The following is a 26130-nucleotide window of genomic DNA, read 5'->3' on the forward strand; positions in this document are numbered from 1 at the left end:
ATGAACTCAATGGCATAGCTCAAAAGGTCTTCCTCGGATTTCCACTGACCCACCACAAAAATGTTACATGTCTGATTTGTGAGTTAGAGGCATAGGGGACTTATCCTACCACAATTAAAACAGACACTGTGTTCACAGTTTGGAATTATTTATTTACTATTGAAGATTTACATTTGTGCTATAATGTCCGACACGATTGACAAGTCTCATGCTCTCCTTTTGTGCCTTGGACTGTGAGTACAACGTAGACAACCAAAAGCTGGTTCTGTACAATAAAAACATCAGTGAAAGGGGCTGAGTAACCAGAAGAGCTTGGTCATTCCTGTTGGAAGGCCACATGTCATCATTTTTCTGTGCTGTTCAATATTCTTCCTTCCTTTTGAGACTTACCAATGAAAAGAACTATATGACTGCTAAGTATTTTTATTTCCGATAGCTCATCACTCTGTTAACTTTCAAGAGAACAAAATTCAGTTGTGATTGAGCTGAACTTTAACACATGTAACATGTTCCATCTCAGCTCTTTAATTAGATCTAATTAGACCTAAACTGACCTTCACAAAAGTGCAAGAAATGAGGCCAAAGCCACATCAGTTCAGTGCCTTTGTTAAATTTTTGTCATAGTGCTAGTAAATGTCATTGTGTTGAAGTCTAGCCTCTGTTACTGATGTGGATTGTACCCTATTTTCCACCTCATTATTGAATCACATATGAATCATGCATTTGCTGGTGAATAACAATTGACAACTTGCACTACACAGTACATAACAGAGAATCAATAACTCTTTACATTGTGAAGTGGAGGTAATTACAAGTTAGTCCAGTATGTACTTCAGCTGGTCATAATAGGAATCAAGTAATGCTGGTTGCAATAGTAAGATACACAGGAAATTCAGTTATCATTTAATGATAAAAGAGGGGCTCAGTCTGGCATCTCAGATCCAAATCCCAGGCAAACACTGGGGAAACTTGAATTCAGGGCCTTCAGCTCTTGGGCTTATCTCTCTAATGGAGCCAAACTACAACCGCCTCCCATCTGGGGGAGGGGGGGGGTGGACTTTGTATCTGGTTCCAGCTTCCTGATGATGGGTGATAATATCATACACTTCTCTAGCTCCTTTCCTCCTTTCCAAACATTGGGCCAGATTCTCCTCTCACTTATACTGGTGCAAGTCTATTGACTTTAATGGAGTTGCACTTCAATGTGTGAAAGCATAACTGAGTCCATCAATTTACTGAGCCTCATGCTGACCCTGGTGAGGATATATAGTGATCATTCAGCACTGAAATGAAATTCCTTTGCATATCAAACACAGGAAACAGCCACATACTGAACAATTTAGGACTGGAAGTTTGAAATTGCAGGGGCAGTTTAGGGAGGACAGGAGATAGCTGCTACATCATTAGAATTAGGCAAGGAAACCAAATATAACACTGACTTACAAAACATAGCATGGAAACTTCAATAACCAACAATGTTTTCCAGCTATCCTCCCTTACTTCCACGCTGGTACATTGATTCAGCACTAACTGAGAGAACAGAATTATCCACACAGCTGGGATACAGCACCCTACAGTTACAGTACATATTGTAACAGAATAGATAGTTTTAGCATCTCCATGAGTCTTGTGCGGGCTTTTCCTCCATCTTGTTCAGAATTTTGGCTCTTGTTTATTAATTAAGCAGCAATCTTCTGTAGGCCAGGGAACAAACTGAATAATACTGGTTTAAAGTGACCAAATGTGGTGGAGATTGGGTAATTTCTTAAGTATTCCAGAGCTATGGACAGTATGATTATATCTTTAGCCCCTTGAATGCCTTGTCCCCAGGCATGTCTCTTAAAGGTGAGCCTGCTGTTTGCAATGGAGTGGCAGGACAAGCAGGGAGCTCATAGGGACAAAGCAATATCTCTTTTGGGATACAGAAGGGGTATCATCAGACATGGAAAGGAGTGTAAATGATTACACTTAAGCCATGCCAAATCTCAAAAGCACAAGAGAAAGGTGATGGCGAGTTAATGGGCCAGTGAAGAGAAAGTCATTCAGTCCTGAGATGATGTAGTACCTGGCAGCCTTCTGGGCTGCTCTTCTAAGCAGTGCTGGTAACTAAGATTGGGTTTCAGTATGGCACCTCCGTATCAAACCCAAACTGTTGGTGAAACAATCCTATGTAATTTACTCAGTCTCATCTGCTTTCTGGAACATAATCAGAATATCCAACACCTGCTCACTTCAGAAATGAGTCTATTTCTAAGCAGAAAGGATGGCAGTAAGTAGAAGGATTTGTGGCAATTCATTGGCAATAACAGGATAGAACACCGTCAGTGATTTTTCTGAATTGTGGGATGGATCTCCTGTTCTATTCATTCCCTCTGGGGCCCCTGGCATTGGCCACTGTTGGAAGACAAGATACTGGGCTAGATGGACCTTTGGTCTGACCCAGTATGGCCATTCTTATGTCCATGACCTGCATGTGAGAGACAGAGAGGAGAGCTCCCCCAAGAACACTAGGAGAAAGAGGGATACACTACTTACACACACAGATTTGGGATAAGAGACCTTGAAGCTTTCATGTTTTCAATGGCTTTTAGCACCCTAAATCCAAGATATCAAAGACTCCAGCAACGAAGGAACAGGAAGGAATCCAGACACAGGTTTTGGCAGTGCTCACTTCAAAGGCTGGGTATGTACAGTACACTATCAGGAGAATATCTCTGCTTCTTTGCCTCTCTCGCTCTTTTTATATGATCTACTCTCTCTCTCCATCTTTCTCTATGTTCTTCTACTGTCTTTTTACGTTTCTGCCTCTTTTTCCCTTCACGTAGCTTCTCTCTTTTTCATATCTCAGGAACCAGTTTATTTTTGCTCTTTGTTCCATACAGCCACCTAAAGCAATATGGAAAACATTGACTGCAAAATAGACACAACTATTGCCGAGACCACCACCCCAATGGGGGCTTTGGTGAGGAAGGTTTGTTGACGGGTTAGAAACCTGGGACTGAGTTATAACCTTTTGGCCCATCTATTTTCATTACTTGTTTTTTTCACAGTATAGGGACAGATTTTAAGTATATACCAGGTGGAAATGATAGCGTGTGTGTTAGCATCTCTAAGTTGGTGAGGTCGAACCATGCAGAGAGCCCAGTTGCTTCCACTAGAGAAGCTTGGCTACCACATTCTGAGATGGGAGAAGGCCTGAGTTTTGAGCCTGAACTCTACGTTCCCAAGAGGAGCTCAGAAATCCAGTGTTTCTGAAAAGAGACTTACGGTGGCAAAAATGAACAAAGGGGGGTTATGCCCTTTTTTCATTTTGTATCCATAGAAAAATTCTTCTTGTATGTATTAACCTTAGAAATGTTAATCTGCGCTTCCCGGTTTTGCTGGCGGTCTCTGTAGCAGAGGTAGACACAGACAGGGAGATCTCTCTCTGCCATTAATTGAAGGGCTAGAGGTGTTAAACCTTTAACAAAGAGAATTTTTCTTCTAAACGGTTTGTCAACTGTTTGATTTTAAAAATGTTAATAAAAAGACAAAGTGGTTTGAACACTGTGAATAAAACTCACTTCCCCTCTTACCATAGAAGGGAAACCTGATTAAGTATGCTGTATACCTGCTAGCTCACCAGTCATCTACAGAGTCTTCAAGGGAAAGCAGGGTAGATAAGACCTGAACATATAAAAGAAAAAATAAGCAGAAAACTAACTAAATAAAGAAAAATCAGGCCTTCTTTCTCCATCATAAAGCAGTAAATAATAGCGCAAACCCATTTTTTCCCTTTTCAGCTCACCTTTAAATATAACACATACAAAAGCCTATCTGAGAGTCCCCATTTATTTTCACCAGCGGCTTTTCAGTGTCAGAATCTTGTCCTTGTAGAAGTTAGAGGTCTGTTGGGGACATGCATTCCATCCCTAGGAGAGTGTTCAGGACTGACTCTTCCCTACAATGTAGGCTCCAGGACTTTGCCTGGTCTAGCTTGAGAAAGTCCTTGTGGCAGGAAACCCGAAAAAGGCAGTGTCCATAACAGAATGCTGTGATTGGTCATTTTGTGGATGGGTGTGGTTCACATTCCTGCAAGATGAAATATAACTTGGCTTACTCCTCCTGACTCAGACCTCCCAGTATGAAAGGCAGTTGGCTGGTCATGACAGAGATCGCATGGCTACATATGAAGTTGGTGCCACATGGCTATCTGCCTCCTGGGGTTCCTCAGCATCTCCTCCCAGTGGTTCCTCTCTGTGCCTGTGGCATGCAGACCCAGGCTGCACTTGCCCAGTGATTGGCTCTGCCCCAGGCCATCTTGGCTTAGCATTTCTAGCTCCACGCTGGAGGCGCGTAGCAGCTCATGGGGCACTTCAAACATGATCATCTCATTCCAGACTGGGTTGATCTTGTGTTTTGCACGCTTTGTCTGCTTCTTCTTCAGTTTCAGAGACTGGTGCTTCAGGGTCACCTTGACAGATACATCTGCATGGGAAATGAAGGAAAGAAAGACACCACAGTGATGAGCACAGGACAGGCAGACAGTCATTAAAAGAGAATCTGAACTAATGACTATAGACCAAAGGAAAAGCATATGAGCAACTTCTAATTGTTTTCTCTCTCAAAATTATTTTAGTTATTTTTGCTTTTTAATCACAGTTTATTAAGTCCAAGATGCCCAGGCAGATGTTATAAAATAGCAGATGCTACAATCTATTCAGACGGAGATCAGCATCTGAATCTAGAACACTCCTTTGGAGTTCAGGGAAGTTTAAATCCAAGGCTTTTGTGTACCCTGGGATAGAGCTGAAGGCCAGAGATGGAATTTAGAACACAGATATGGGGTTGGATTCTGAACACCTCCAAAGTTTGGGGTTTCCATCCAGTATTCCATCCACAAAAGCAATGGGTCCCATTTCCCTACATGGAAAGAACCTGCAATGGGAAAAGGAAACTGCTGAATTCTAATATGAATTATTTTGCCAGAGTGGACATGGTTCGTCCCATGTTGAAAGAATCCTATGGATTCCTTCCTCAACCTACAGATCCCATGAGATCACAGGAGGCAAGAAGGATTCACAGTGATGACCTTTGCCTCCATTCTACCACCTGGCTATACAGGTCTTGCAGGTGCATGCTTCCAAAGACTCTCCCACTCTTCCCATAAGGGGATGTGGTGGGACGTTCTGCAGTGCAGAGGATGAAGCAGTGCAAGTTAACGTAGCCTCAGGGTTGCAGGTTGGAGGGAAGTCTTGGAAGAATATAACTGACTCCCTTTACCAACCCTACTCCTTGAAGGCCTTCAGATGGGTCAAGGGCAAGAAATGATCATTATACACAAGCAGAACTCCTTTCACAGGAGAGTGTGGCGAAGCATCTGAAACTGCTGTGCACTGCTTAGCAATATAGTAGCAGGGCTGCTGGCTCTTGCTGAACCCCCTCTGCTCCACCCTCTCCTTGCCTGTCCTGAAACCACACCACACAATGCAGTCTTTGCCACCATTGGCTTCTATCTGTAATTAGACCATTAATGGTCGTAGAATGATACAGTTACAATGAATAGGCAGGTGAATATATGACTATGTACTGTGTACCTAGTATATGACTAGGGTTTCTAGATATGGGGACGAGGGGCATTAGATTAGATTGTGACTGTATTGTAGGGTGACTAGATGTCCCGATTTTATAGGGACAGTCCCGATTTTGCGGTCTTTTTCTTATTTAGGCTCCTATTACCCCCCCCATCCCCTGTCCCTATTTTTCACACTTGCTGTCTGGTCACCCTACTGTATTGACTCACCATAAATCAGATCACCCTGGTTCCATTGTGTCCTATAGAAATTTGCCCAGTTCCCCTATTGCTGTTCTTCACTCACCTTTTCCCAGGAGATCTTTCAGCTGTTTGGAATGAAGGTTCTTGGCTTTTATGAGCACCACAAGCAGGCGGTTTGCTGCTGGCAGATAGCTGATGGAGAGGAGTATCTCCCCATAGCCTGCATCTGGCTCCTAGAGTCAAGAAGAAAAGCATGAAAGAGAGGCAAATTCAAAATCCAGTCTTGTCCATACCATTGAGCAATGTGGTGCCAAAGATCAATGAGAAACTCTCAAATGCAGCAAGTCACGTTGTCTCTGGATCCTAGCCCTATTACACAAGGATCCCCAGTTAGACTAGTTGGAACGAAGCAAAGAGGAGGCTCTTGGACAGAACTCAGCTGAAAGGAAGTTCACAGTAGTGCTCTCCTCACTGATTCATCTGACTCTGTGGGTTAACCCTTTCATAGCTGCTGGAAAATAACTGTTTCCTAACAGCAGCATCATTCAGTGGGACAGTTACTCGAGCGGAGGTTCTGGGGGGGTGGTCAGGGGATGGGGAACAAGGAGGGTTTGGAGTGGGAGTCCCAGGGGGCCTGTCAGAGGGCGGGGATATGGATAGGGGTTGGGAGGGCAGTCAGGGAGAAGGGGGGTTGAATAAGTGGGTGGGATCCTGGGGGGCAGTTAGAGGTGGAGGTCCCGGGAGGGGGTGGTCAGGGGACAAGGAGCAGAGGGCGGTTGGTTAGGGGGTGGGAGTCCCGGTGGGGTGGTTAGGGGCAGAGCCAGCTCCAGGCACCAGCTGAGCAAGCAGGTGCTTGGGGTGGCCAAGGGGAAGGGGTGGCACGTCGGGCTCTTCGACGGCAGTTCAGCGGAGGGTCCCTCGGTCCCTCTCGGAGGGAAGGACCTGCCGCTGAATTGCTGCCGAAGAAGAAAGCGGCGCGGTGGAGCTACCGCCGATCGCGATTGTGGCTTTTTTTTTTCCCCACCGCTTGGGGTGGCAAAAACCCTGGAGCCGGCCCTGGTCAGGGGATGAGGAGCAGAGGGCGGTTGGATAGGGGGTGGAAGTCCCGGGGGGGTTGTCAGGGGATGGGGGTGTGGATAGAGGTCGGGGCAGTTAGGTGACAGGGAGCAGGGGGATTCGATGGGGGCGGGGGTCCCGGAAGGGGGTGGTGAGCGGACAAAGAGTGGGGGGGGTTTGGATGGGTTGGGAGTTCTGAGGGGGGCAGTCAGGGGGCAGGAAGTGGGAGGGGGCGGATAAGGGGCGGGGGCCAGGCTGTTTGGGGAGGCACAGCCTTCCCTACCCGGACCTCCATACACTTGCGCAACCGCAATGGGGCCCTTGAGCCAAAAAGTTTGCCCACCCCTGCTCTAGTTTCTTTAAGGTAGATGCTCTGAATGAGCAAGGTATTCCTTTTGTGCCATTAGTGATTGGCTTCTTAGCCTTCTGGCCTTCCTCTCTCTCTCTCTCTCTCTCTCTCTTCCCCACCCCCATGTATACCTGTAGGCAGAACAAGTGGAAAATAATCACGCTGACCACTGATCTTTCCTTTGAAAATGACATTGTTTTCTGGTGGGGAGTCAGAGGAGTGAAAGAGAGAGAATGTGTGTGTGCACAGAGATATGAAAGGGGGAAGCAAAGAGGAAGTAATCATTCACTCAAGTAGCACCAGCTTGTGACAGAAACCCCATTTTAATGTGAGGTTAATGGTCCAGAAAGGTCCTTGAAAGCCACTGTTCAATTGAGTGGATTCGCTTTGGACTTCCCAACAAAGACTAGAATCTTTAGGAGAGCGATCCCTTATCCAGGCCTTTTTTGTGCCTTCCTCTCTCAGTTCTAAGTAGGCTATACATATTTCAGATTAAGTTTTCTGCTTGCTGGCTGCTGTGGATGTGAACAGACATTCATTAACAACAGATTTACTCTCTAGAAAATGTTGCTCTCATAACTATCTGATTGGAATGACTCATATACAAACCAGCCAAGAAGTCATTACCAGGGAAACTCCAAACTCAGATTAAGCAAAATCTTCAGAGGAGCCAATGTAAAACTTTTTCATGAACTCGGGTAATGTGCGCAGGCAGCATTGAAAACCTTGTACTCATCCACCTTCTGAAAAAAAGTGTCCTAAATCTAAATTAATCTAAAGAGAGGCAGTAGCCATGGATTCTAATCAGACTCTTGACCATGGCTATGTCTTCACTGAAAATATTATGTATTTACACATGAAGATAGCGCTCTTAATGTGAAATCCCACTGGAGATAAGGCACAGGTGGCTCTCACCTCAGTAACTATTTGAGGTACCTCCACTAGCTACATCTAGGAAAAAACTGCTGTTACTTGTCTCCACTAGGATTTCATATCAAGAGAGCTATCTATCTCACCGTAAACACACACGTACACACACTCCCGCCCCCCTCTCCCCCCCAGTAAAGACATAGCCAATGACTTGCTCTGCAGCATTGAGGACTGACTATTTGGCTATCCAAGTATTTTATACAAAATAGAACAGTTGACAGAAAAGATTGAGAAAGCCCTATCCCAAAATACCCTACACCACTGCAATTAGGACACTCTCCTAAAATGTGGGAGACCCAATTTCAAATCCCTGCTCCAGTGAAACCTCCTCCTCTGGCTGTTTTGTGAATCTAGTTCTTCATTTCCTTTGCTTTTAATGTTATAAGGTACCTGGAAATTAAATGAAACCGTTTGTTTCAGGTTGAATGAAATGTTTTGTTCAACTGGAAATGAAATTTTGGTTGACTTTTTTGATTCATCAAAATTCTTCTGAATTTTTGGATTTGGTTCAGGTAGAACCAATTATTTTTTCAATTTTTCAAAACTGCAGTGAACTAAAAAAAAAAAATCACTTATTTGCCGGACCCTAACTACCTGCCACATCAACGCACCGTGAGGTTTCATCAGTTAATAATGTGTGTGAAGCACTTTGAGATCTTGAGATGGAAAGTGGTATGGAAGCAGAGAGCATTAAACGAGTGGGGGGGGGGGGAGGAGGACACGACTAGTGGAACCAGTCTAACATCTGAAGTTTTTATAATGTGGTGAACGTTGCTCTGAACCAGCGGCAGCACTCTACACGTTTCCGAAGAACAATGACATCACCTGGCCAGTTGTGAGCGCCCATCTCTGTTCTTATATTTGTGTAGGAGTATTCCAGAGAGGGTGGGTTTGACATTTTTGCAGCTCACGGCTTTTCAAGGAAATATCAAACTTTAAACAAATCCCAGCAACATTGTTCCTGGATGTACGCTGACAAAAATAGCTCCTATCTCTGATCCTCTCTCTCTTGCTCCCTCATTCCCTCCCGCCCTGGCTCTCAATTAATGATTCATGACTTGTATTTAAGCTGGCTGTGTAATGATTGGTTCGCCCAGGTCCCTGATGACGCAAATACAGCTTTCACTGCACATCTTTCAGCTCAAACTGGGGCACTGTTCATAGCCACTGTTAATGTTAACCTACTCCTCGCGGGTTAGAAAAGGAATCAGTCTTGCCTTATCAAGTGAATGGCTGTGAAGATGAACCAGGGCAGAAGGGACAATATGTCTAGGGTCCTGTCATCTTGGTGTCTCCTAATCCTATATACAGGGAGCTTCTTGGCACCTTTTGTATAATGGCTACTGGAGCAGATTTTGGTCTCGTCTCTATGGAAAAACTTTTTCGGTATAGCCTAAGGTGTGAATGTTGACCAATACAATTATACAGATCTAATCCCCTGTGTAAACACTCTTATTCCAGTAGAAGTGTGGCTTGGGTGGGGAGCGGTTAAGTTAAACCAAAAAAAAGCCACTCTTATGCTAGAACAAGTGTGTCCACGTGGGGGTGGGGGCGGGGTTCTACCAATGTAATTGGTAAAACTTTCCCCTGTAGCCAAGGCCATAAACACCATCTGCTAAACTGATCCAAGCCATCCATTTATTCCTACCATCCATCTGTCTATCTCAGGGTTTTCTATAGTGCTCATCACTGTAGTATCTGAGTACTGTCCAGGTAAACTAGCATTGTGGGAAACTGGTGATGCAGATTCCAAGTTCTATGATTCAAATAAAGTTACTGTGCAGTCCTCAGGTATTACAAGGCCAGATGATTACTTATTTCAGTCTTCAGCAACAATGTCAGTAATGCTTGTCCCTTGCTGTGTTGTTTGCTCTGTCCAGAACCTGGGTTCTGTCTCAATCCTGTCTCTATTTGATCCTGGTGCTCAGGGTTTACTTTTTTAAAAATTCACAAGTGCTCAAAATTCATGCGGTACTCACAAAAACCAAAAAATAATAGCACTGCCTAGATTAATGCAAGATAGAGGCAGATGTTTCCAACATGCAGCTCCACTCAATCCTAACTTGCAGCACTCTCTGTATTCCATTGCTTGCCACACCCTCCCCACAGCTCTGCAATGCATCTCCATGCTGAGGTTTTAGTTGGGGGCTGTAGGTGATGGCTTGTGGTGTTCTGTTACTTTCTTTACCCAGAAGTCATACTACAGGACAGGCCCAACAAAGAAAGTAACAGAACACCACTAGCCATCACCTACAGCCCCCAACTAAAACCTCTCCAGTGCATCATCAAGGGTCTACAACCTATCCTGAAGGACTATCCCTCTCTCTCGCAGATCTTGGGAGACAGACCAGTCCTTGTTTACAGACAGCCCTCCAACCTGAAGCAAATACTCACCAGCAACCACACACCAAACAACAATAACACTAACCCAGGAACCAACCCCCGCAACAAACCCCGTTGCCAACTCTGTCTGTATATCTATTCAAGGGACACCATCATAGGACCCAACCACATCAGCTACACCATCAAGGGCTCATTCACCTGCACATCTACCAACGTGATATATGCCATCAGGTGCCAGCAATGCCCCTCTGCCATGTACATTGGCCAAACTGGACAGTCTCTATGCAAAAGAATAAATGGACACAAATCAGATGACATGAATTGTAACATTCAAAAACCAGTAGGAGAGCACTTCAATCTCCCTGGACACTCAATAACAGACTTAAAAGTGGCCATTCTTCAACAAAAAAATTCAAAAACAGACTGCAACAAGAAACTGCAGAACTGGAATTAATTTGCAAACTTGACACCATCAAATTAGACCTGAATAAAGACTGGAAGTGGCTGGGTCACTAGAAAATTTTTTTTCCCTTTGTTGATACTCACACCTTCTTGTTAACTGCTGGGAAATGGGCCACATCCACCTTGATTGAAGTGGCCTCGTTAGCACTGACCTCCTCCCTCCCCCACACTTGATAAGGCAACTCGGATCTTTTCATGTGCTGTATATTTATACCTGCTTTCTGTATTTTCCACTCCATGCATCTGATGAAGCGGGTATAGCCCATGAAAGCTTATGCCCAAATAAATTTGTTAGTCTCTAAGGTGCCACAAGGACTCCTTGTTGTTTTTACTGTAGTTCAGTGATTATCAGGTAACACAAAGAGAAGGAAGGGATGTGTAGGTGCTGGGAGCTATAAGGTTAGGAGCTGAGTTAGAGCACTTTGATCACTTGCTGAAATGGTCAGATATTGAGTTGTGCCGCTGATCTTTTGAAGTCTTTGGAGTTGTGGAGGCTCACCACCACTCAGAATCTGGCCCAGTGTAAATGCAGACCTGGTTATTACATGTCTATTGAAATAAGCATCTCTAACTTTGGAAACTAACTGGTTATATTGCCTGAGCTACTGATAAGTATTGACATGATACCTTCTCAGGGGTCTTCAGTTTCTCCCACTGGGCCATTCTGAAGGATTCCCCCACATTAGCCAGGTTCAGTTTAATTTCCCCAACAATGCTGTGTCTAGAGAACCTGTCGCAGTTCCTCAAGGTGAGAGTCAGCATCCCTTCTAGCACCTCCTCCTCGGCTAACGGGAACAGCAGAGCTTCCTCCCAGATGATGTGATGCACTTTCTTCTTCAGCACTGTCTGGGCCTCTGTGGTGCCAGATTTGCTCATCAAAGTGCCCAGGATGTAGCAGTCACAGCCAGCATCCTGGTCCCCTATCATGCTTCCATGCATAGCTGGAGGACAAGGAGAGGGAAGGTTGCATTAAAAGAAACATCCTACCACAAGGGCTAGGTATGCAAAGGCAGAAGGCTGTGGGGCATTTGCCTGGCTCACTATAGTCATAAAATGAAATCCAAGATGTTGCTAAAACCTGCTGTTCCTTCTAACTAGCACTGGAGAGACCAAAGTCCAGGGCCCAAAGTTATTTATTTTTCCTTCAACATACCCAAGAATATTATTGTCCTTGTCCTTCAGCAAATGCACAGGGATTTTGTTATTGTCTGGGAGATTTTGCATCACACTCAAGTAAACATGCATCATTCAAGGGCACTGAACCAGTAGCCTGAGAAGACACAACATGAAATATTCAGGGGGAAAGGGGGGATTTTAATTTATCTTCACACTGGATCAGAAAGAGAGCCTCATATAAAATGCATTAAAGGGACTTGGTCAGTCACTGAAGGTAGAGGTGTACAAGGCTGCTTAGCACATCTGGTCCATCCCCCAGGGACCAGTGCAGTATGTCCCTAAAGTTCATTCCCAAGTGTTTTGTCCAGTCTTTTTGAAATGGCTTCTTTGGGAGACCATTCCACAGTCTAATTGCTTAGTGTTAGGATTTTCCTCCTGATATTCAGCGCCAGATTTTCCTATTCTTTATTTCATCCCGAGGCTGAAAGGTCTCAAATGAAAAATGTACATAAAATATCATTTTCACACGTTCCATGAACAGTGACAAATCTATCAGCCCTCCAGGCCAAGGACTGCAGCAACGTCTCTACTCCTGAGCTGGGTAATGTAGCAACAAGGCCTCTTTGTTACCGCAAAAGTCAGCGTGCATGTCTGTCAGTGGAAAGCTGCCCTTCTGCCCACTGGCTCAGCAGCTGTGAGCGGGCAAGTCTTTGATACCCAGGAGACTCCTCTGTCTCTTTAAGAGAGTAGAGCTCCTGCTGAGCTGACAGGGAGAGTACAACATGTGTATGAGTGCTCACTGAACATGCACGTCAACCTCAGAAACTCAAGGCTGTGGACTTGTTGCAGGCAGCTTGCCCAGGATGGTGGCTGCAATTTAACACCCTTCAGTCCTTGCTTGGGAAGGTGATAGCTGGGCTGGTTTTCGGGGGGAACTTGTACTCTCTCTGCATTACTCACTCAGCTCTGCTTTATGCTCCCAGGAGGACTGTGACTAGCAAGGAGAGAGTTAACAGCATTCTATCTCTGAGTAGTAAGGAGGATCCCTCAACTGTCTGTCCTTAGTGAGATTGCCAGAGAGCCCAGCCACATGGCTAGGCTCAGCTGGAGGGAGTTACCTTATCCACAGGGTATATAAGAGGAATGTGATTTAAACAGCCCTTCCTCCAACTTGGCCTGAGTAAGAGGGTTGTTGTATGTAGTGTTAGATCTTTCTTTTGATAGTCTAGCTGTGGGAAGCTGTGTAGATTTTCCTGTCACTTACATGAATCATAAATCCATGTGCTTGTTTGTCCTTCATCTGGATTTGCTTTACAGGACCAGACAGAAGGGCTGAACAAAAAAAAAATTGTTTGGCTGGAGGGGTGGGAGGAGGAGGAAGGGGATGTTGAGCCTGTCACCTCATTGGGTGCATCGCCTTAAAACAACAGTAAGAGAGAAGGATACTTATCTGCCCACCTCTAACATGGGTTGAATAGGACAAACTCCTTCTAATTCCTTCATACTGCCTTTGAACTGCATGAGCTGTGGCTAAACCATGGTGCATTCTTTTCAAGCAGTGAAATCTCTTGGCAATTCTAGTTTGAAAGCCCCATAGCTAATAAAATGTCTCTCAGTTCTGTGGGGACATGTTGATTATTAGGTGGGAGATTAAATACTTTGAGTCAGAAGATATCTTGTATCTTTCAAATAAAGGCTTGTTTATATAAAGTATGCAGGATGGGGAGCCACTTACCTTCAAGAAAGGCCACACACAGCTCTGCTTTCTGTCGATCATACCCAAGGGAATAGCGGAGTTCAGGGACCTGGTTACAGCTGGCTGCTTTCTCAGGGTTCAGGTGCTCAGTGACACACACATCCTTTACTGCACCTGGAACTGAAGTAACCCAGTTAACAAGGCTTCATTCCTCATCAAGCCAAATTCACCACCTGGCTTCACTGACTCTGTTCTGTAGCGCTGCCCTCCCCATCTCACTTTCCACCTCCTTCCAGATGTGGACAGACTTCACTTTCTGTGTGCTACCTGGGCTTTAGGAAGCCAGCCACACATTTCACCCCATTACCCACCCATGGTAACAACACATGTTCTTGCTCTTGGATTTCTTTTTCACATATTCCCTGAATTAGATTGTAAGTTTTTGGGGGTAAGGACTTCACAGCTGACTCTGATCCCACTTACATAGCTAACTAATTTTACTAAAGCAATTGGAATTAATCCTTTTTAGGGGATCCTCTTTCCCACACAGAAGGAAACTGTTACCTTAATTCCCACAGTGCCTGGCTAGGTAGAAAGTGGTGAAGCTGTTTGGATGGGGGTATATATTAGGTTAATTACCTCAAGTAAAGTAACAGGCAGGACTGAAAAGGAAGCCACGGTATTTTATTGCCAGACACTGGTGCATGCAGTATCTGTTTGGATCAGGTGCCAGAAGGCAGCAATGGTAGGGGGCTGGGACTTATTCCCCAAGCAAATGCCAGTCAGAATCAAAATCAGTGTGACATGGTATACAGAGGAGAAAGCAAACAGTTCTTGTTTTATTTTAATAACACTTGACCTATGGAATCAGGCACAGCAGGAAGCCAGAGCACTTGTGGAGTTGGTAGTGCACAGAGATTGATACACACACCTCAAGCTCTGGTGCCAGCCTATGTGCAGCCAGCTTGCTTTAGCAGCCCAGTCCTATTGCCTTCCTTCTGACTCTGTAGGCTGATGCTTAAATGCCCCCCGCCTCCTTCTTTCCCAGTGAGGAGGGGTTGGGAGAGTGGCCCTCTGCCCAGAAAGAGACCAAGAAACTGTCAAGTGATTTTTCAAATTAAAAATAAATCTCTATATAAACCATGCACGGAGTGCATTGTTCCCACTGGAAAATCCCCAGGAAGACTGTATTAATGTTATAGCCACCTGGATCAATTGTGCAGTTAAAAAGGCAGCTCAGGAAGTAAAATCAATATGGGCACAGAACTATTACAAGCATGAAATGCTGCCAGATGCAAACAGTTAGAATTAGACTCTCTAAGGTCAGAGGACTCTGGATTTAAAACTATTCAGGGCACTGGTGTGTGCCTCTGCTTCACTAATGGAACCCCCTGATGGGCTCCATCTTGACTTTATCTTAATCAACCACATTTAAAATGATGGTGGACAAGCAAGCCTCAGGTGGTTTGCCAACTGAGCACATTTGTGATGGGATCATTGAGAGAGAGAAGAACTGTGGAGCCCCAAATGGTCATTTTTACATCTACCATTCTGATTATAACTGCATTTTAATCCTGTGTACTAGTCCTATGTTGTTTATCAGACACCTGGGCATTGGAGCAGTGGTCACCAGTCTGAAGGGGAAATGGTTCCACTGGACTTGAAAATGCTCCTACCATTTTGAGGGAGAACAAATAACTCCTCATTGACTTGTATCTTCATTCCGTTCTGATCCTGAACTTCATCTTTTCCTCTAGTTGGCTCTTCAGTTGTCTTCAAGGCATAATCCACATAGTTAACAATTTCTGGGGCAGTCACGACTGGCTTTGGGCCATAGATGTTGGGAAACTTCAGGAGGGGCCGAGGCTGGATGGGTTCAGTAGTCTTCTTAACGCTGAACTGAAATAAAGAGCCTGTTCATTATTCTGTATAGCTTAGACTAATGCTACCAACTTGCCCAAGACCAGCTGAGCCCAGACCAAGGGAAAAAATGATCCATCCAATCATTCCTAATGCCATTGTTACATGGCTGATCTACCATGAAGAGATCTCCTTGCCAAACCTGTTGCCCAGTTTCTCAGTTTGCGTCCTCTTCAGACTCACCCCTCAACACACATTTGTTTGCAATAGAAAAGGGAAACTTTCCCATTTGTTGATTTCCCGCCCCACTTCACAGTAGCAATATGCCCCTATTTTATATGTCTATGCCAATGCCTCACTAGGCTAAGAGGCTGTGAATGGAGCTGGGTCTGTGCTGTGACTGATGTCTGGCTTCCTTTGATCACACAATCAGGCAGACTAGTGCTCACACTGCCTCCTTGGGAAGGTGTAATATGCATTTCCCACAGGTTTGCCAGCCACAGCCTGACAGTCACACCTCCCCCACATGTTTTGGGATGTCCAGTGCCATTGGCAGTGCTGTGTTACTTCTCCTGTCATTGGACTCAGGAAACACAAGGACTGGGATTGTGACTGCCCCTAGAAGTGGGAAGGCTTATTGCATCCTCACAAGGCCAGACCTAAGAGTCTACTGTTCTTTCAACAACATGCTCTGCAAATATTGAATCTCATTATCTCTGTGTTCCGGACAGCAATGGAAAAACTTCTTTCCTGTCCCCATCTACAGCCAACTATCTAAACATCTGTTCCCTGCTTCTGAACATTCATTTACCCTCTCTCATCTAAATATTTCCTGTGGTTGGAGTTATCTGCTGACTATATCCTAATGCTTAGCCTCCGAGTGGCTTTATCCTAACTTCAGTAGGAATTTTGCAATCAAATTGCTGGCTGTTGTGAAACTAAGTTAATGGAGTGACAGCTAAATTGAGCCAGGAAAGCGAGCAGCGAAATAACTTCATACAAGCAGCAAAGGAAATATATGTAATGTTTCCTATAAAGAAAATTGCTGTGAAACTGCTTAAAGGGTAACTGGCTCAAGAGGAGGTCCAGGGGCAAACCTGGGGAATGGTGATCCAGTGGACTGTCAATAAGTAAATTGCAGTAGCTTTAAAAATACATAGAGTCCATGGTGAGAGGCAGTGTGGTCTAATGGATAGTGCACTGGACTAAAAGACAGAAAGCCTAGATTGTATTCTAATCTCTGTCACTAACCAACTGTGTAACCTTGGGCAAATAATATTATCTCTCTGAGCTTCTGTTTCCTCTCCCACCTGTTGTCCATCTTCTCTATTTAGACTGTAAGCTCTTTAGGTCAGGTAATGGTTCTTACTATGCATTTGTCATGTCTAGTACAATGGGGCTGTGATCTTGACTGGGATCTCCAGGTGCTATTGTAATATAAATAATAACAGTTTGGTAGTAAGGATTTTGAACTCAAGACAGGCCTGAGTCACAAAGTTCAGGCCTTGGTTTCAGAACTGTTCAGATCTTGTTTTTTTGTTTTGCTGATTACACAGAGGGGGTCAGTTGCAAAGTTTGGAGTGGGGTCAGGTCCATCTCAGTTTTAGATCAACAGGCCCTGCCTTTCTCTCAAAGCTTCATGGGAAAATATTATCAATAGTGTCCTCTGTAGGATGGGTTTTTTCCATTTCTCTTGGAATCATCAGGCATTGGCTACTGATTCTGGTTTATACCTCACCCAGCACCATAGTGTCTGAGCACTTTCCAGGGAACAAACAAGATGACAGCATCAACAAATTAAGGTAAAAGTTCCTTGATTAGCTGGTCTGACATTTTGGTCTGATAGGTCAGAGTTCATTTTATGGTTTCAGTCCCATGCTGGTTCACAAGAATCAACACAGAGTACAGAAGGATAGTGCGAAAAGCACAACAATGAACTCAGAGCTGTGGGATTGTTGCTATAGCTCACCCAACATAGGAACCCTTCATTGATAAGGCAAGGCAGGTAAAAAATCTGTCAATGGGACATTGAATTCCATCCCCACCTACATTCTAAATGTAAATCCCAGCTATGTGAAATTTAAATCACTCTGTTTGAACACATATTTGGATTTGTCCACAGAAAAAACAGAGACTGAGTAGGAGCTACCCCAACTCTGATCAGTTTGCTTTTGTGCTTCTAAAGCATTTAGAGGATCTTGTGTGAACGGTGCTGGAGAAGTGGAAAAGACTATTTTATTGGGAGCATGCTGTGGTGGAAGGATCTCTTGTCCCATTAACTGCCAAGCTATTTCATTTTACATTTAGACTGAGAGAGAGAGAGAGAGAGAGAGAGAGTGAGCAAGACAATATTCTTAATTGTAATTAATGTTTTTCCATTAGTTACTTTGATTCATATTAATAATGAATGTGGATGGTACCATGGGAGAAGCAGTCTCTTGAGTTAGAGCCTTTTGCTCCCAGATTCCATGTCCTTAGGGAATATTCCCATTCCTCAAGGAGCAGCTCAATAGAGCAAAAAGAATAATGTAGTTTGGTTTTTAACCACACTCTGCATGTGATGCCCACAGAATCATAGTGTCATAGCCATTAGCAATGGAAGAGTCCTATTAGGTCATTGCCTCTATCTCCCCAGGTAGCCAGTGCAGGATTGTTCACCATAGTCCACTATCCATGTTCTCTCCACTCTAGTTTATGACCTCGGTATGGTCTATACTCTTAGAGAGAAATTCACCCCTCTGATGAGGACCAGCCCTGGCCATAAGTGGGACTTGCACAGTGAGTAAGCCTGTTGCTGGCAAAAAGGAGGGAGTGGGATTTTACCCTTAGAGATTTAAACCTCAGTTCTGAAATACTTAAACTCCTTGAAATAACAGGTTCAAATCCCAGCATGGTCAGGTCAGACTTTCCTCTTCCCAAAGTAAATCAATTGTGTTCTGTGCAGTGGGCAGGACTCTTTGGGCAATATCTTGCAAAACAAGGTCCCATGCTCTGGGGTTGTGACCAACATCTCCTCTCCCTTATCTCTTATACAAAGAGTGCTCTGTAGTAGCTATCCACCTGTCTGCTGCCCTCCAGACCATAGGTGGCTGCATTTCAGTGGTGGAAGTCTGTACTATGTGAAGCAGCTGAGGAACTTTTGAGATGAAAGATGCAATACAAATATGAAGTATTGTTATTATTATCACTTCCCCTGCTTGCTAAAAGCCAGACACTTAGTCAGGAAATCCATCAGCACACAACAACTGACAGCTCCACTGGGTTTACATAATACGTTAGTCTGTCTGCTCTTTAGAATTAGAGTTGAGAGACATATGCAAACCAGTGGGGACCAATCCACCCCCTCCTCCAACTGCATCTGCCTCTGTTTATTGTTCATGCTGCCAGCTCTGCTTTGCAAGTGCTGGCAGCTGATACTCTTACTGAGCATTGCCCACGGAAAGTCCCTTTTACAAATCAAACTACAGCAGTCTTAAATAAAGTGAAGAGCAAGAGAGCTGAATCCATTCTGTATGAAATAAGACCAAATTAGATAGGACGCTGCTCTTGACCCTTCTGTGTTCCTCCTTGACATCATTAAAACGCTGGCCTAGATTATTTCCTTGGCTGATCTTGTATCTGACTCACAAGCAATACAAACTTGTGGTAGTTACTGTGTCCCATGCTCTGAGGCTTTTTCAAAGTGACAATATAAAAGCCACCTCATTTTACTTGTTCTGTAGATATATCTTTGTTTGCACAAGACCCAATCCTGGTTATAGGTGCTTTTCAGAACCCTGGGGCTTTTCTATACAGCAAACATAGAGCTTGTCTACACAGCTCCGGCAAAGTGCACTAGTGAGGTGTGATTTGTAGAGCGCTCTAACTGCCCCATGTAGACCCGGCTGGCGCACCCTAGGAGGTAACTAGTTCATGTTGATGTAGTCCCATTTCAAACAACGTTAGGTCAGTGTTAAAGAAAACAACACAACAGTGGATCCAATATAGTCTAGCTTCCTCTCTCTTTGTCATCTCTGTGTATCAGAATCCCCTGATATTGACAAGCCTCAATAATAAAGTGTTCCAAGCACTGGCTAGGACATACAGTGTATTAAAGTAGCTTTCTGTTAGTGGACAACAGCAACAAAAAAGACAGGACTGTTCATAATAACAGACAGTTTGTCTGTGAGTGTACAGCACTTCACAGACAAACTAGATTTGAAGATTTACAATGGTGTAATGGTGAATATGGAGTACTTTTAAATCAGAGACATTTTAGGGAGTGCATGTTCCTGGCAATAGGTTCCTTTTAATTTGGAAAGAACTAGCAAACATATGGAATATGGGAACTAGGGACATTTTGCACCTTCAGTGACAGAATGCTCTGTTCATCTTGCAGACATCATCTTTATGGAATTCTTGCAAAAAAAATATTAGCTGCTAACCACAATAACTAACTGATGATCAAAACATTATTACCCTGGAGCACTAGGAGGAGACTAATGTTGTACTAAGAGCTGGGTGAATAATTGAACAAGATATTGGTCACATACTATATTAAAATATTGTAAGCTTTGCTAAATTAATACATATTATGAGAGCCTGAACCTATGAGGTTCTGAGCACCCTGAGCACAGTTTGATTTCAGTGGTAGATCAGAATGCTTAGCAATTTGCAGGATGGGACCCTAAGGGAGAAGCTACAGAAATGTATTAACACTTTCCAAAGGCTTTTCTTAAAGTCTTTCTCAAGAGGCTATTCAGGAAAGTTGGTTACTCCAAGGGTGAAGTCGTATGAAGAATTAAAAATTGGTTTAGAGCTAAAACAATAAATAGTAGCGTTAGAAAAGAAATTGTCTTTGTGTGAAGAAGTGGATAATGGAGTGCTCTGTGGATAGTGCTGCTCAATATATTAACAGTCTGGAAACAGGTGAAAGTGATGCATAATAAAGGTTTGGAATGAAATTTTTCACAGCAGCCTTGGGGCATGGGCACCTAATTCCGATACATTTTTAATTGTAAACTTTCACAATCTCAGTCTTGTTGTAGTATTGTATCAAAGAGTAAACTGGAAAAATCAGCAGATAATAATCTATTGGGTTAGCCAAAGCTAATGAGAAACCCGAGGAGGACCTAGGAAACTGGGCAACACATTAACAGGTGAAATTCAGAATAATTACAGACAAATCTCCATTGGAAAACACACTCTACCCTACTCACTGAGGGTTTCAGAAATAGCTGTAATGTCTAGGGGGAAAGATCTAAGTAAGGGTATCTACTCAATACCTAGTGGCAGTCCAAAAGAATCAATAATATGGAAACCTGGTGCCATTATATGTGTATACCACAAATGTTATCATCTTTGAGAGACAAGATGGGTGAGGTAATATCTTTTATTGGATTGACTTCTGTTGGTGAAAGAGACAAGCTTTCGAGCTACACACAGCTCAGGTGACCTGAATAAGAGCTCTGTGTAGCTCGAAAGCTTGTCTCTTTCACCAATGGAAGTCAATCCAATAAAAGATATTACCTCATCCACCTTGTGTCTCTAATATCCTGGGACCAACATGGCTACAACACTGCAAATAATCAGCTTTGGCCATCTTGTCTCAAAACAACTGCGGCAGAAATATGGTGAGACTGGGACTATTTACTTTGGAAAGAAAAAGAGAGTCCATTACACAGGGACTGAGTATGCACTAATGAATGGCACAGAGAGAGCCAATTAGGACTCTTACTGCAGTTTTCAGTGATACAAAAATAATAGAGCAGTCCATGTAATTTAAAGGCAAATGGATAAAGACTTTGTGATACAATGTATCATCAGCTATTGGAACTAGCTGATGTAGCATATTATTAAGACTTAGTAAGAATGAGAAAAAAATCATGAGACCCGTATAAATGAGAATAGCGTCTATAGTAACATGAGCTAAGGTAAAACTTTCAGTGACCATCAGGCTTTATGTTTCAGACCTGAGGTCATAATCAGCCAAGGGAAAAAAGTTTTTAAAAAACAATTCTCCCCAAGGTTCAGTATTGAATAGTCCATAATTAGGTGCATCAGGGAAGTGTTACACTTTACTGCTGATGCATCTGGCCACTGACAGGACACAAGAGTAAATGGACCATCAGTCTATTCCAGCCTGACAGTCCCTATGCTACTATTTTGATTGAATCCTTTGAGCAATTAAGTCAGATCACCAGGGATATCTGGCATTTGCAGCACTTCAAAATAGCTGTTATAGTAAGTGTAAAGGAAAAGAAAAAGCAGGTCACAGTAGGCATGGTGAGAAAGTAGACTCTCCACAGTTAGGGTTGTTACTAGATTTATATTATAAACCTAATTTTAACTTCATGTCTTAACTTTCCTAAAACGTCATCCATTTCACATGTGGAGGAGGATTGTTTTCATAATAAACCAGCTGTTTACATAGAAGCCTTTCCGCTATACTGCAGTAGCCATAGGTGTATGTGTGTGCAGAGAGAGAGATTATAAAAGATTCTGACACTACTGATATTCTGCTCCTACTCTGCATACAACTATGTTCTTAGTAGAGTCCAGTTTCTGTTCTAGCTAAATGATTTCCCCTGGGATCTAGCCTGACAATTCGAGTGGAATTTCAAATCTTGTTTTTCTGTATTTTTGCCACCAGGAGCTTCCTCTTTGGTAAAATGACAGCTGAGCTGACTGTTGCTTTGTGCATTTTGCAGGTCACCTGAGTCTCCCCTCCCCCACTGAAATGTTGCTACATCCTGAATCCTGCAAACAAATAGGATGTGATAAATCACCCACCACAGTCTGGCATGGGTTTTGCATTCCTGCCATCTACACTTACAGAAAAGTGGCACAGTAAATTAGAGAAGGTGGTTTACCTGCTGGACTGGGTGAAGCATACTGGGCTTAGCGTTTTCAGTGTCCATGTCTTGGTCCTTTCCCGAGAGTCCTTTCCTAGGTCGCCTGCATTTGCACAAGCAGGTCAGACCGCAGAGGGCAAGGATGCTAGTTGCAGTCCCCAAGGTGGCACCCAGAGCTATACCTGGGACAGACAAAACCATTGTTTCAGGCTGTACAGATGTTACACAAGAATCATGCGATTCTTCTTCTCAAGCAGTATGTATTTCATTCATTCCCTTTCAGAGTTTAGCCTGGTTTCATTCACTTTGAAGTAGGAAAAAGAGCCTCAATAACAGCAGGGAAAAGAAGTGACTGAAGAGAGAAATAAATTATCCCAGGTTTGCCAGGCAATGAGGCAGCCTCTCCAACCTGCTGATGGAGTTTCTGGTTTTATGTTCCTGGCCAGGCAGGGAAAAGCAGAAGTAGTAGTGGCTGTGGTGCCTGCAATCCCTTTACAGCCGCAAGCAGGCAGTTTTCATTGAAGCTTGTTTTCCAGCTCCACTGGGAAAAGTCTGATGTGTGATAGAAGGAAGACGTCAGCAGAAAGGGGTGGGCCCTGCAGGCTAACCCACAGAGAGGTCCAAGTGTTGGATCAGCTCTTTAGCAGGATTTGGGAGGGCTGCGCTTTTAATTCTCGGCAGGGTGGGAATTGGGTTAGGTTTTTTTTTACTTAAAGTTAATGAAGCGGTTGATGAAAGCTGCCAACCTGACAGCCCTGGAGACTGGCACAATGAACTCTTTACAATAAGGGCAAAGCTTGTTTGTGCGGGAGACAGAAGTTCTTCTCAGGGGCCAGCCTGAGACAGTAGGATGGACTACCCCAGGAACCAAGGGCCGCCATAAACCTCAGCACCTTCTTCTCCAAGTGCAAAGCACATTTGTTTGACCTGCCTGCTTTAACATAAACACATCCATCCTGTGTGTGTGTGCGTGTGTGTGTGTCTGTATATATATATATTATATTTTATTTTTATTTTTATATATATATAAATCCTACCAAACCAAGACACTCCAGTGCACACACTTCTCCCTCTGAGGAGAGAACAAACATGCGACAGATGTGTAGTCACATTGCTTAATGCCCTACTGGAAGGATCTCCCATACTGCAGTGACATGTGACACACAAACCTGAACAGAGCAGAGAAGAATAGAATAGAACATGGGCAGCAGCAGGTTATGCTTCCCTTTACTGCCCTGCCAGCATTCCTCATCCCTAGCAGGATCCCCTCTTGGGATGATAGGGCAATTAATTTTCAGTGTCCCATTCAGTCCGTGCTCTCTCTGCTGAGACTGACATAAAGAGGGAAAATTAGTGCCACCTCTAAGGGTGTTTTTGGTAATGTGGACACCTGTCCCTGCAAGGACTGGACCAAGATCAAACTTGGCCCTGTACATATTGATCAAACTTTAAAAAAATGCAGAAACCCCACAATTCTGTGCAACTGAGAATTTTAATGGCTAAAAATAGAAATAAAGACTTAAAAATAAACATCAATATGATCCATTGAAATTACATAAAAATAAAATTCAAATTCTGCCAAGCCTAATTCTAATGGGTCCTTGAAGCTTTCCTTTTGATCTCCTCTTTTCACTGTCTCACATTCATATTAAACAATGTGTGAAGTTTCCTGGGGTTCCTAGGGCTGCTCCATGAAGACAGGAGTGCATGAGCAGGGAGGCTGGCACAGGGTAAATAACATTGCCCAGGAGGTTCTGTTTTCTTTTACCTCTTCCAACGGTCCTAAACAAAACTGCAACTGTCAAATCAAAGGCCTTAGTGATTGGGAATCATTCTTCATGTCCATGAGCAGAGACGTGCTGTGGGATACCAACAAGGACAGAACTGAATGAAAAGGAACTTGAAATGGAAATTTAGTTCTGCGCATCAGTTGTAGCTTTTTAACACCTTTCACATAAGCACCACTTTATAAAACTGTTAACAATCAACTGGGGAAGCAAGGCTGGGGAAAAAAATCTGTTTTCCAGGTGGGTACTTTGATACTATACTTTTCTGTGATGTTTTCTGTACATTCATATGGCAAGAGCACGGTTTTCTTGCCACCTCCTGAACATACTGTGAAAAGTACAAGATAACATTTTTAATTGAAATTGTCATTCAGCAGCCTTTTGCTGGGGGAAAAAACCTTGCAAAAAACTGGACATCAGCAGTACAAAAACCCATATAAGGGACTGTGTTCAAAGGTTTCAGAAGTGCGCGTGTACACAAATAGTGCAGGTACATAATTTAATTGCAGTATTTGCACAAACATCAACTATTTGTTTTGACATGAAAGAGGAAAATTGTTTGGTTGTTAAAACAACAGTAAAAGAGGATAGCAACTGGCTTATTGCCCCTGACAATGGGCACCCCATTACTGACGTCCAAGATGACATCATTTTTCACCAAGTTGGCCACCTTTCGAAAGAGGATCACTAAGGCCACGTGAAACACTGAGGCCAAGTGTTTCAGCTGTATGTCTGCACTTTAAATCAACAGAGAGGTAAATCCAAGTCTGGTCAGCCTCATCTCCCAGCTGCATGATTGTGAACCCTCTGAAGCCAGTGCCACAGAATTTTTGGCTGCAATTGGTCCCTGAGGGGATGCCGGTGGATGGCAATTTATGGCAGCTTTCTATTGTTACAACTTCGTCTCCTGAGTAGACTTTCCTGCACCTCTGGAGACTTCTGACAAGGCAGAAGTCAGCACAGACCCTGGGCAGTGATTTGTAGCTGTTTATCAGACAGCGTGAAACAGACATGGTTTCCTTAAAAAAGAAGATTAACACTCTGCGAATCTCACCGGAGAGAAGAAATTCTATAAATGACACTCCACAATTATACACAATAGGGGTCAACTCTCTGCACTGGAAGCTAATGTCGATTGTCACAGGGTCACTGGCCCCTTTAAATGAAGCAGGTCCAGCTCCCCTGTGCCAGTACAGGTGCCCCCAGTTTGGCCAGTTAAGAGGGTGGGGCAGCACCTAGGGCTATATGGGATCAAGGAGAATCAGAGAAGGAGGAGGCTGTCCCTGAAGGAAGCTGTGTGAGGTTTGTGGGGAAAGCTGAAGACAGCAAAGGTTGTTGCTTGCTGATTTCCAAGTTGGTGAGCCAGAGCTGAAGGCTGAAGGGAGAGTAGCAGTGGAGGGGCTTAACTCCTGATGTTTCCATGCTGGAGGGCTGAGGGTCAGGGGAACAGTGGAAGGGTCTAGCTGCTGACCTGGCTGGTCCACACTAACCCCCCAGTTCGAACTAAGATACGCAACTTCAGCTACGTGAATAACGTAGCTGAAGTCAAAGTATCTTAGTTCGAAATACAAGGTACTTACCGCAGGTCCGCACGCGGCAGGCAGGCTCCCCCGTCGACTGCGCATACTCCTCTCACGGAGCAGGAGTACCGGCGTCGACGGCGAGCACTTCCGGGATCAATTTATCGCATCTAGACAAGACGCGATAAATCGATCCCAGAAGATCGATTGCTTACCGCCGAACCCGGAGGTAAGTATAGACATAACTTCTTCTCTCAGGGTAACATAAGAGGGATGGGAGGAAGTGTGATAGATGCTCCCTTAGTGAGGATGAACTTCCAGCAGAGAGGCTGGGTGTGTATGTTGTTGCTGGGAAGAGCAGGATTGCACTTCACCTGGAAGAGCTGGGGTGGTCCTCCTGACAGAAAGCCAGGAGAGGAGCAA

The 26130-nt window shown here is 44.0% G+C and overlaps 1 protein-coding gene across 1 annotated transcript; it reads right to left on the reverse strand.

The window, feature by feature from the left end:
* Window positions 1–131: 131 nt before the first annotated feature.
* Window positions 132–22900, reverse strand: SYT13 (synaptotagmin 13). Its single transcript, XM_054024971.1, has 6 exons — window positions 22419–22900; window positions 15384–15606; window positions 13747–13887; window positions 11523–11836; window positions 5859–5988; window positions 132–4467 (listed from the first exon to the last, which is right to left on the reverse strand). Exons 1-6 carry the CDS (start codon window positions 22599–22601, stop codon window positions 4163–4165), a joined length of 1296 nt encoding a protein of 431 aa, XP_053880946.1. The 5' UTR covers window positions 22602–22900; the 3' UTR covers window positions 132–4162.
* Between the last annotated feature and the right edge of the window lie 3230 nt (window positions 22901–26130).

The sequence above is a fragment of the Malaclemys terrapin genome, chromosome 4 (genome assembly GCF_027887155.1).
Source record: "Malaclemys terrapin pileata isolate rMalTer1 chromosome 4, rMalTer1.hap1, whole genome shotgun sequence".
Classification (NCBI taxonomy): Eukaryota; Metazoa; Chordata; order Testudines; family Emydidae; genus Malaclemys; species Malaclemys terrapin.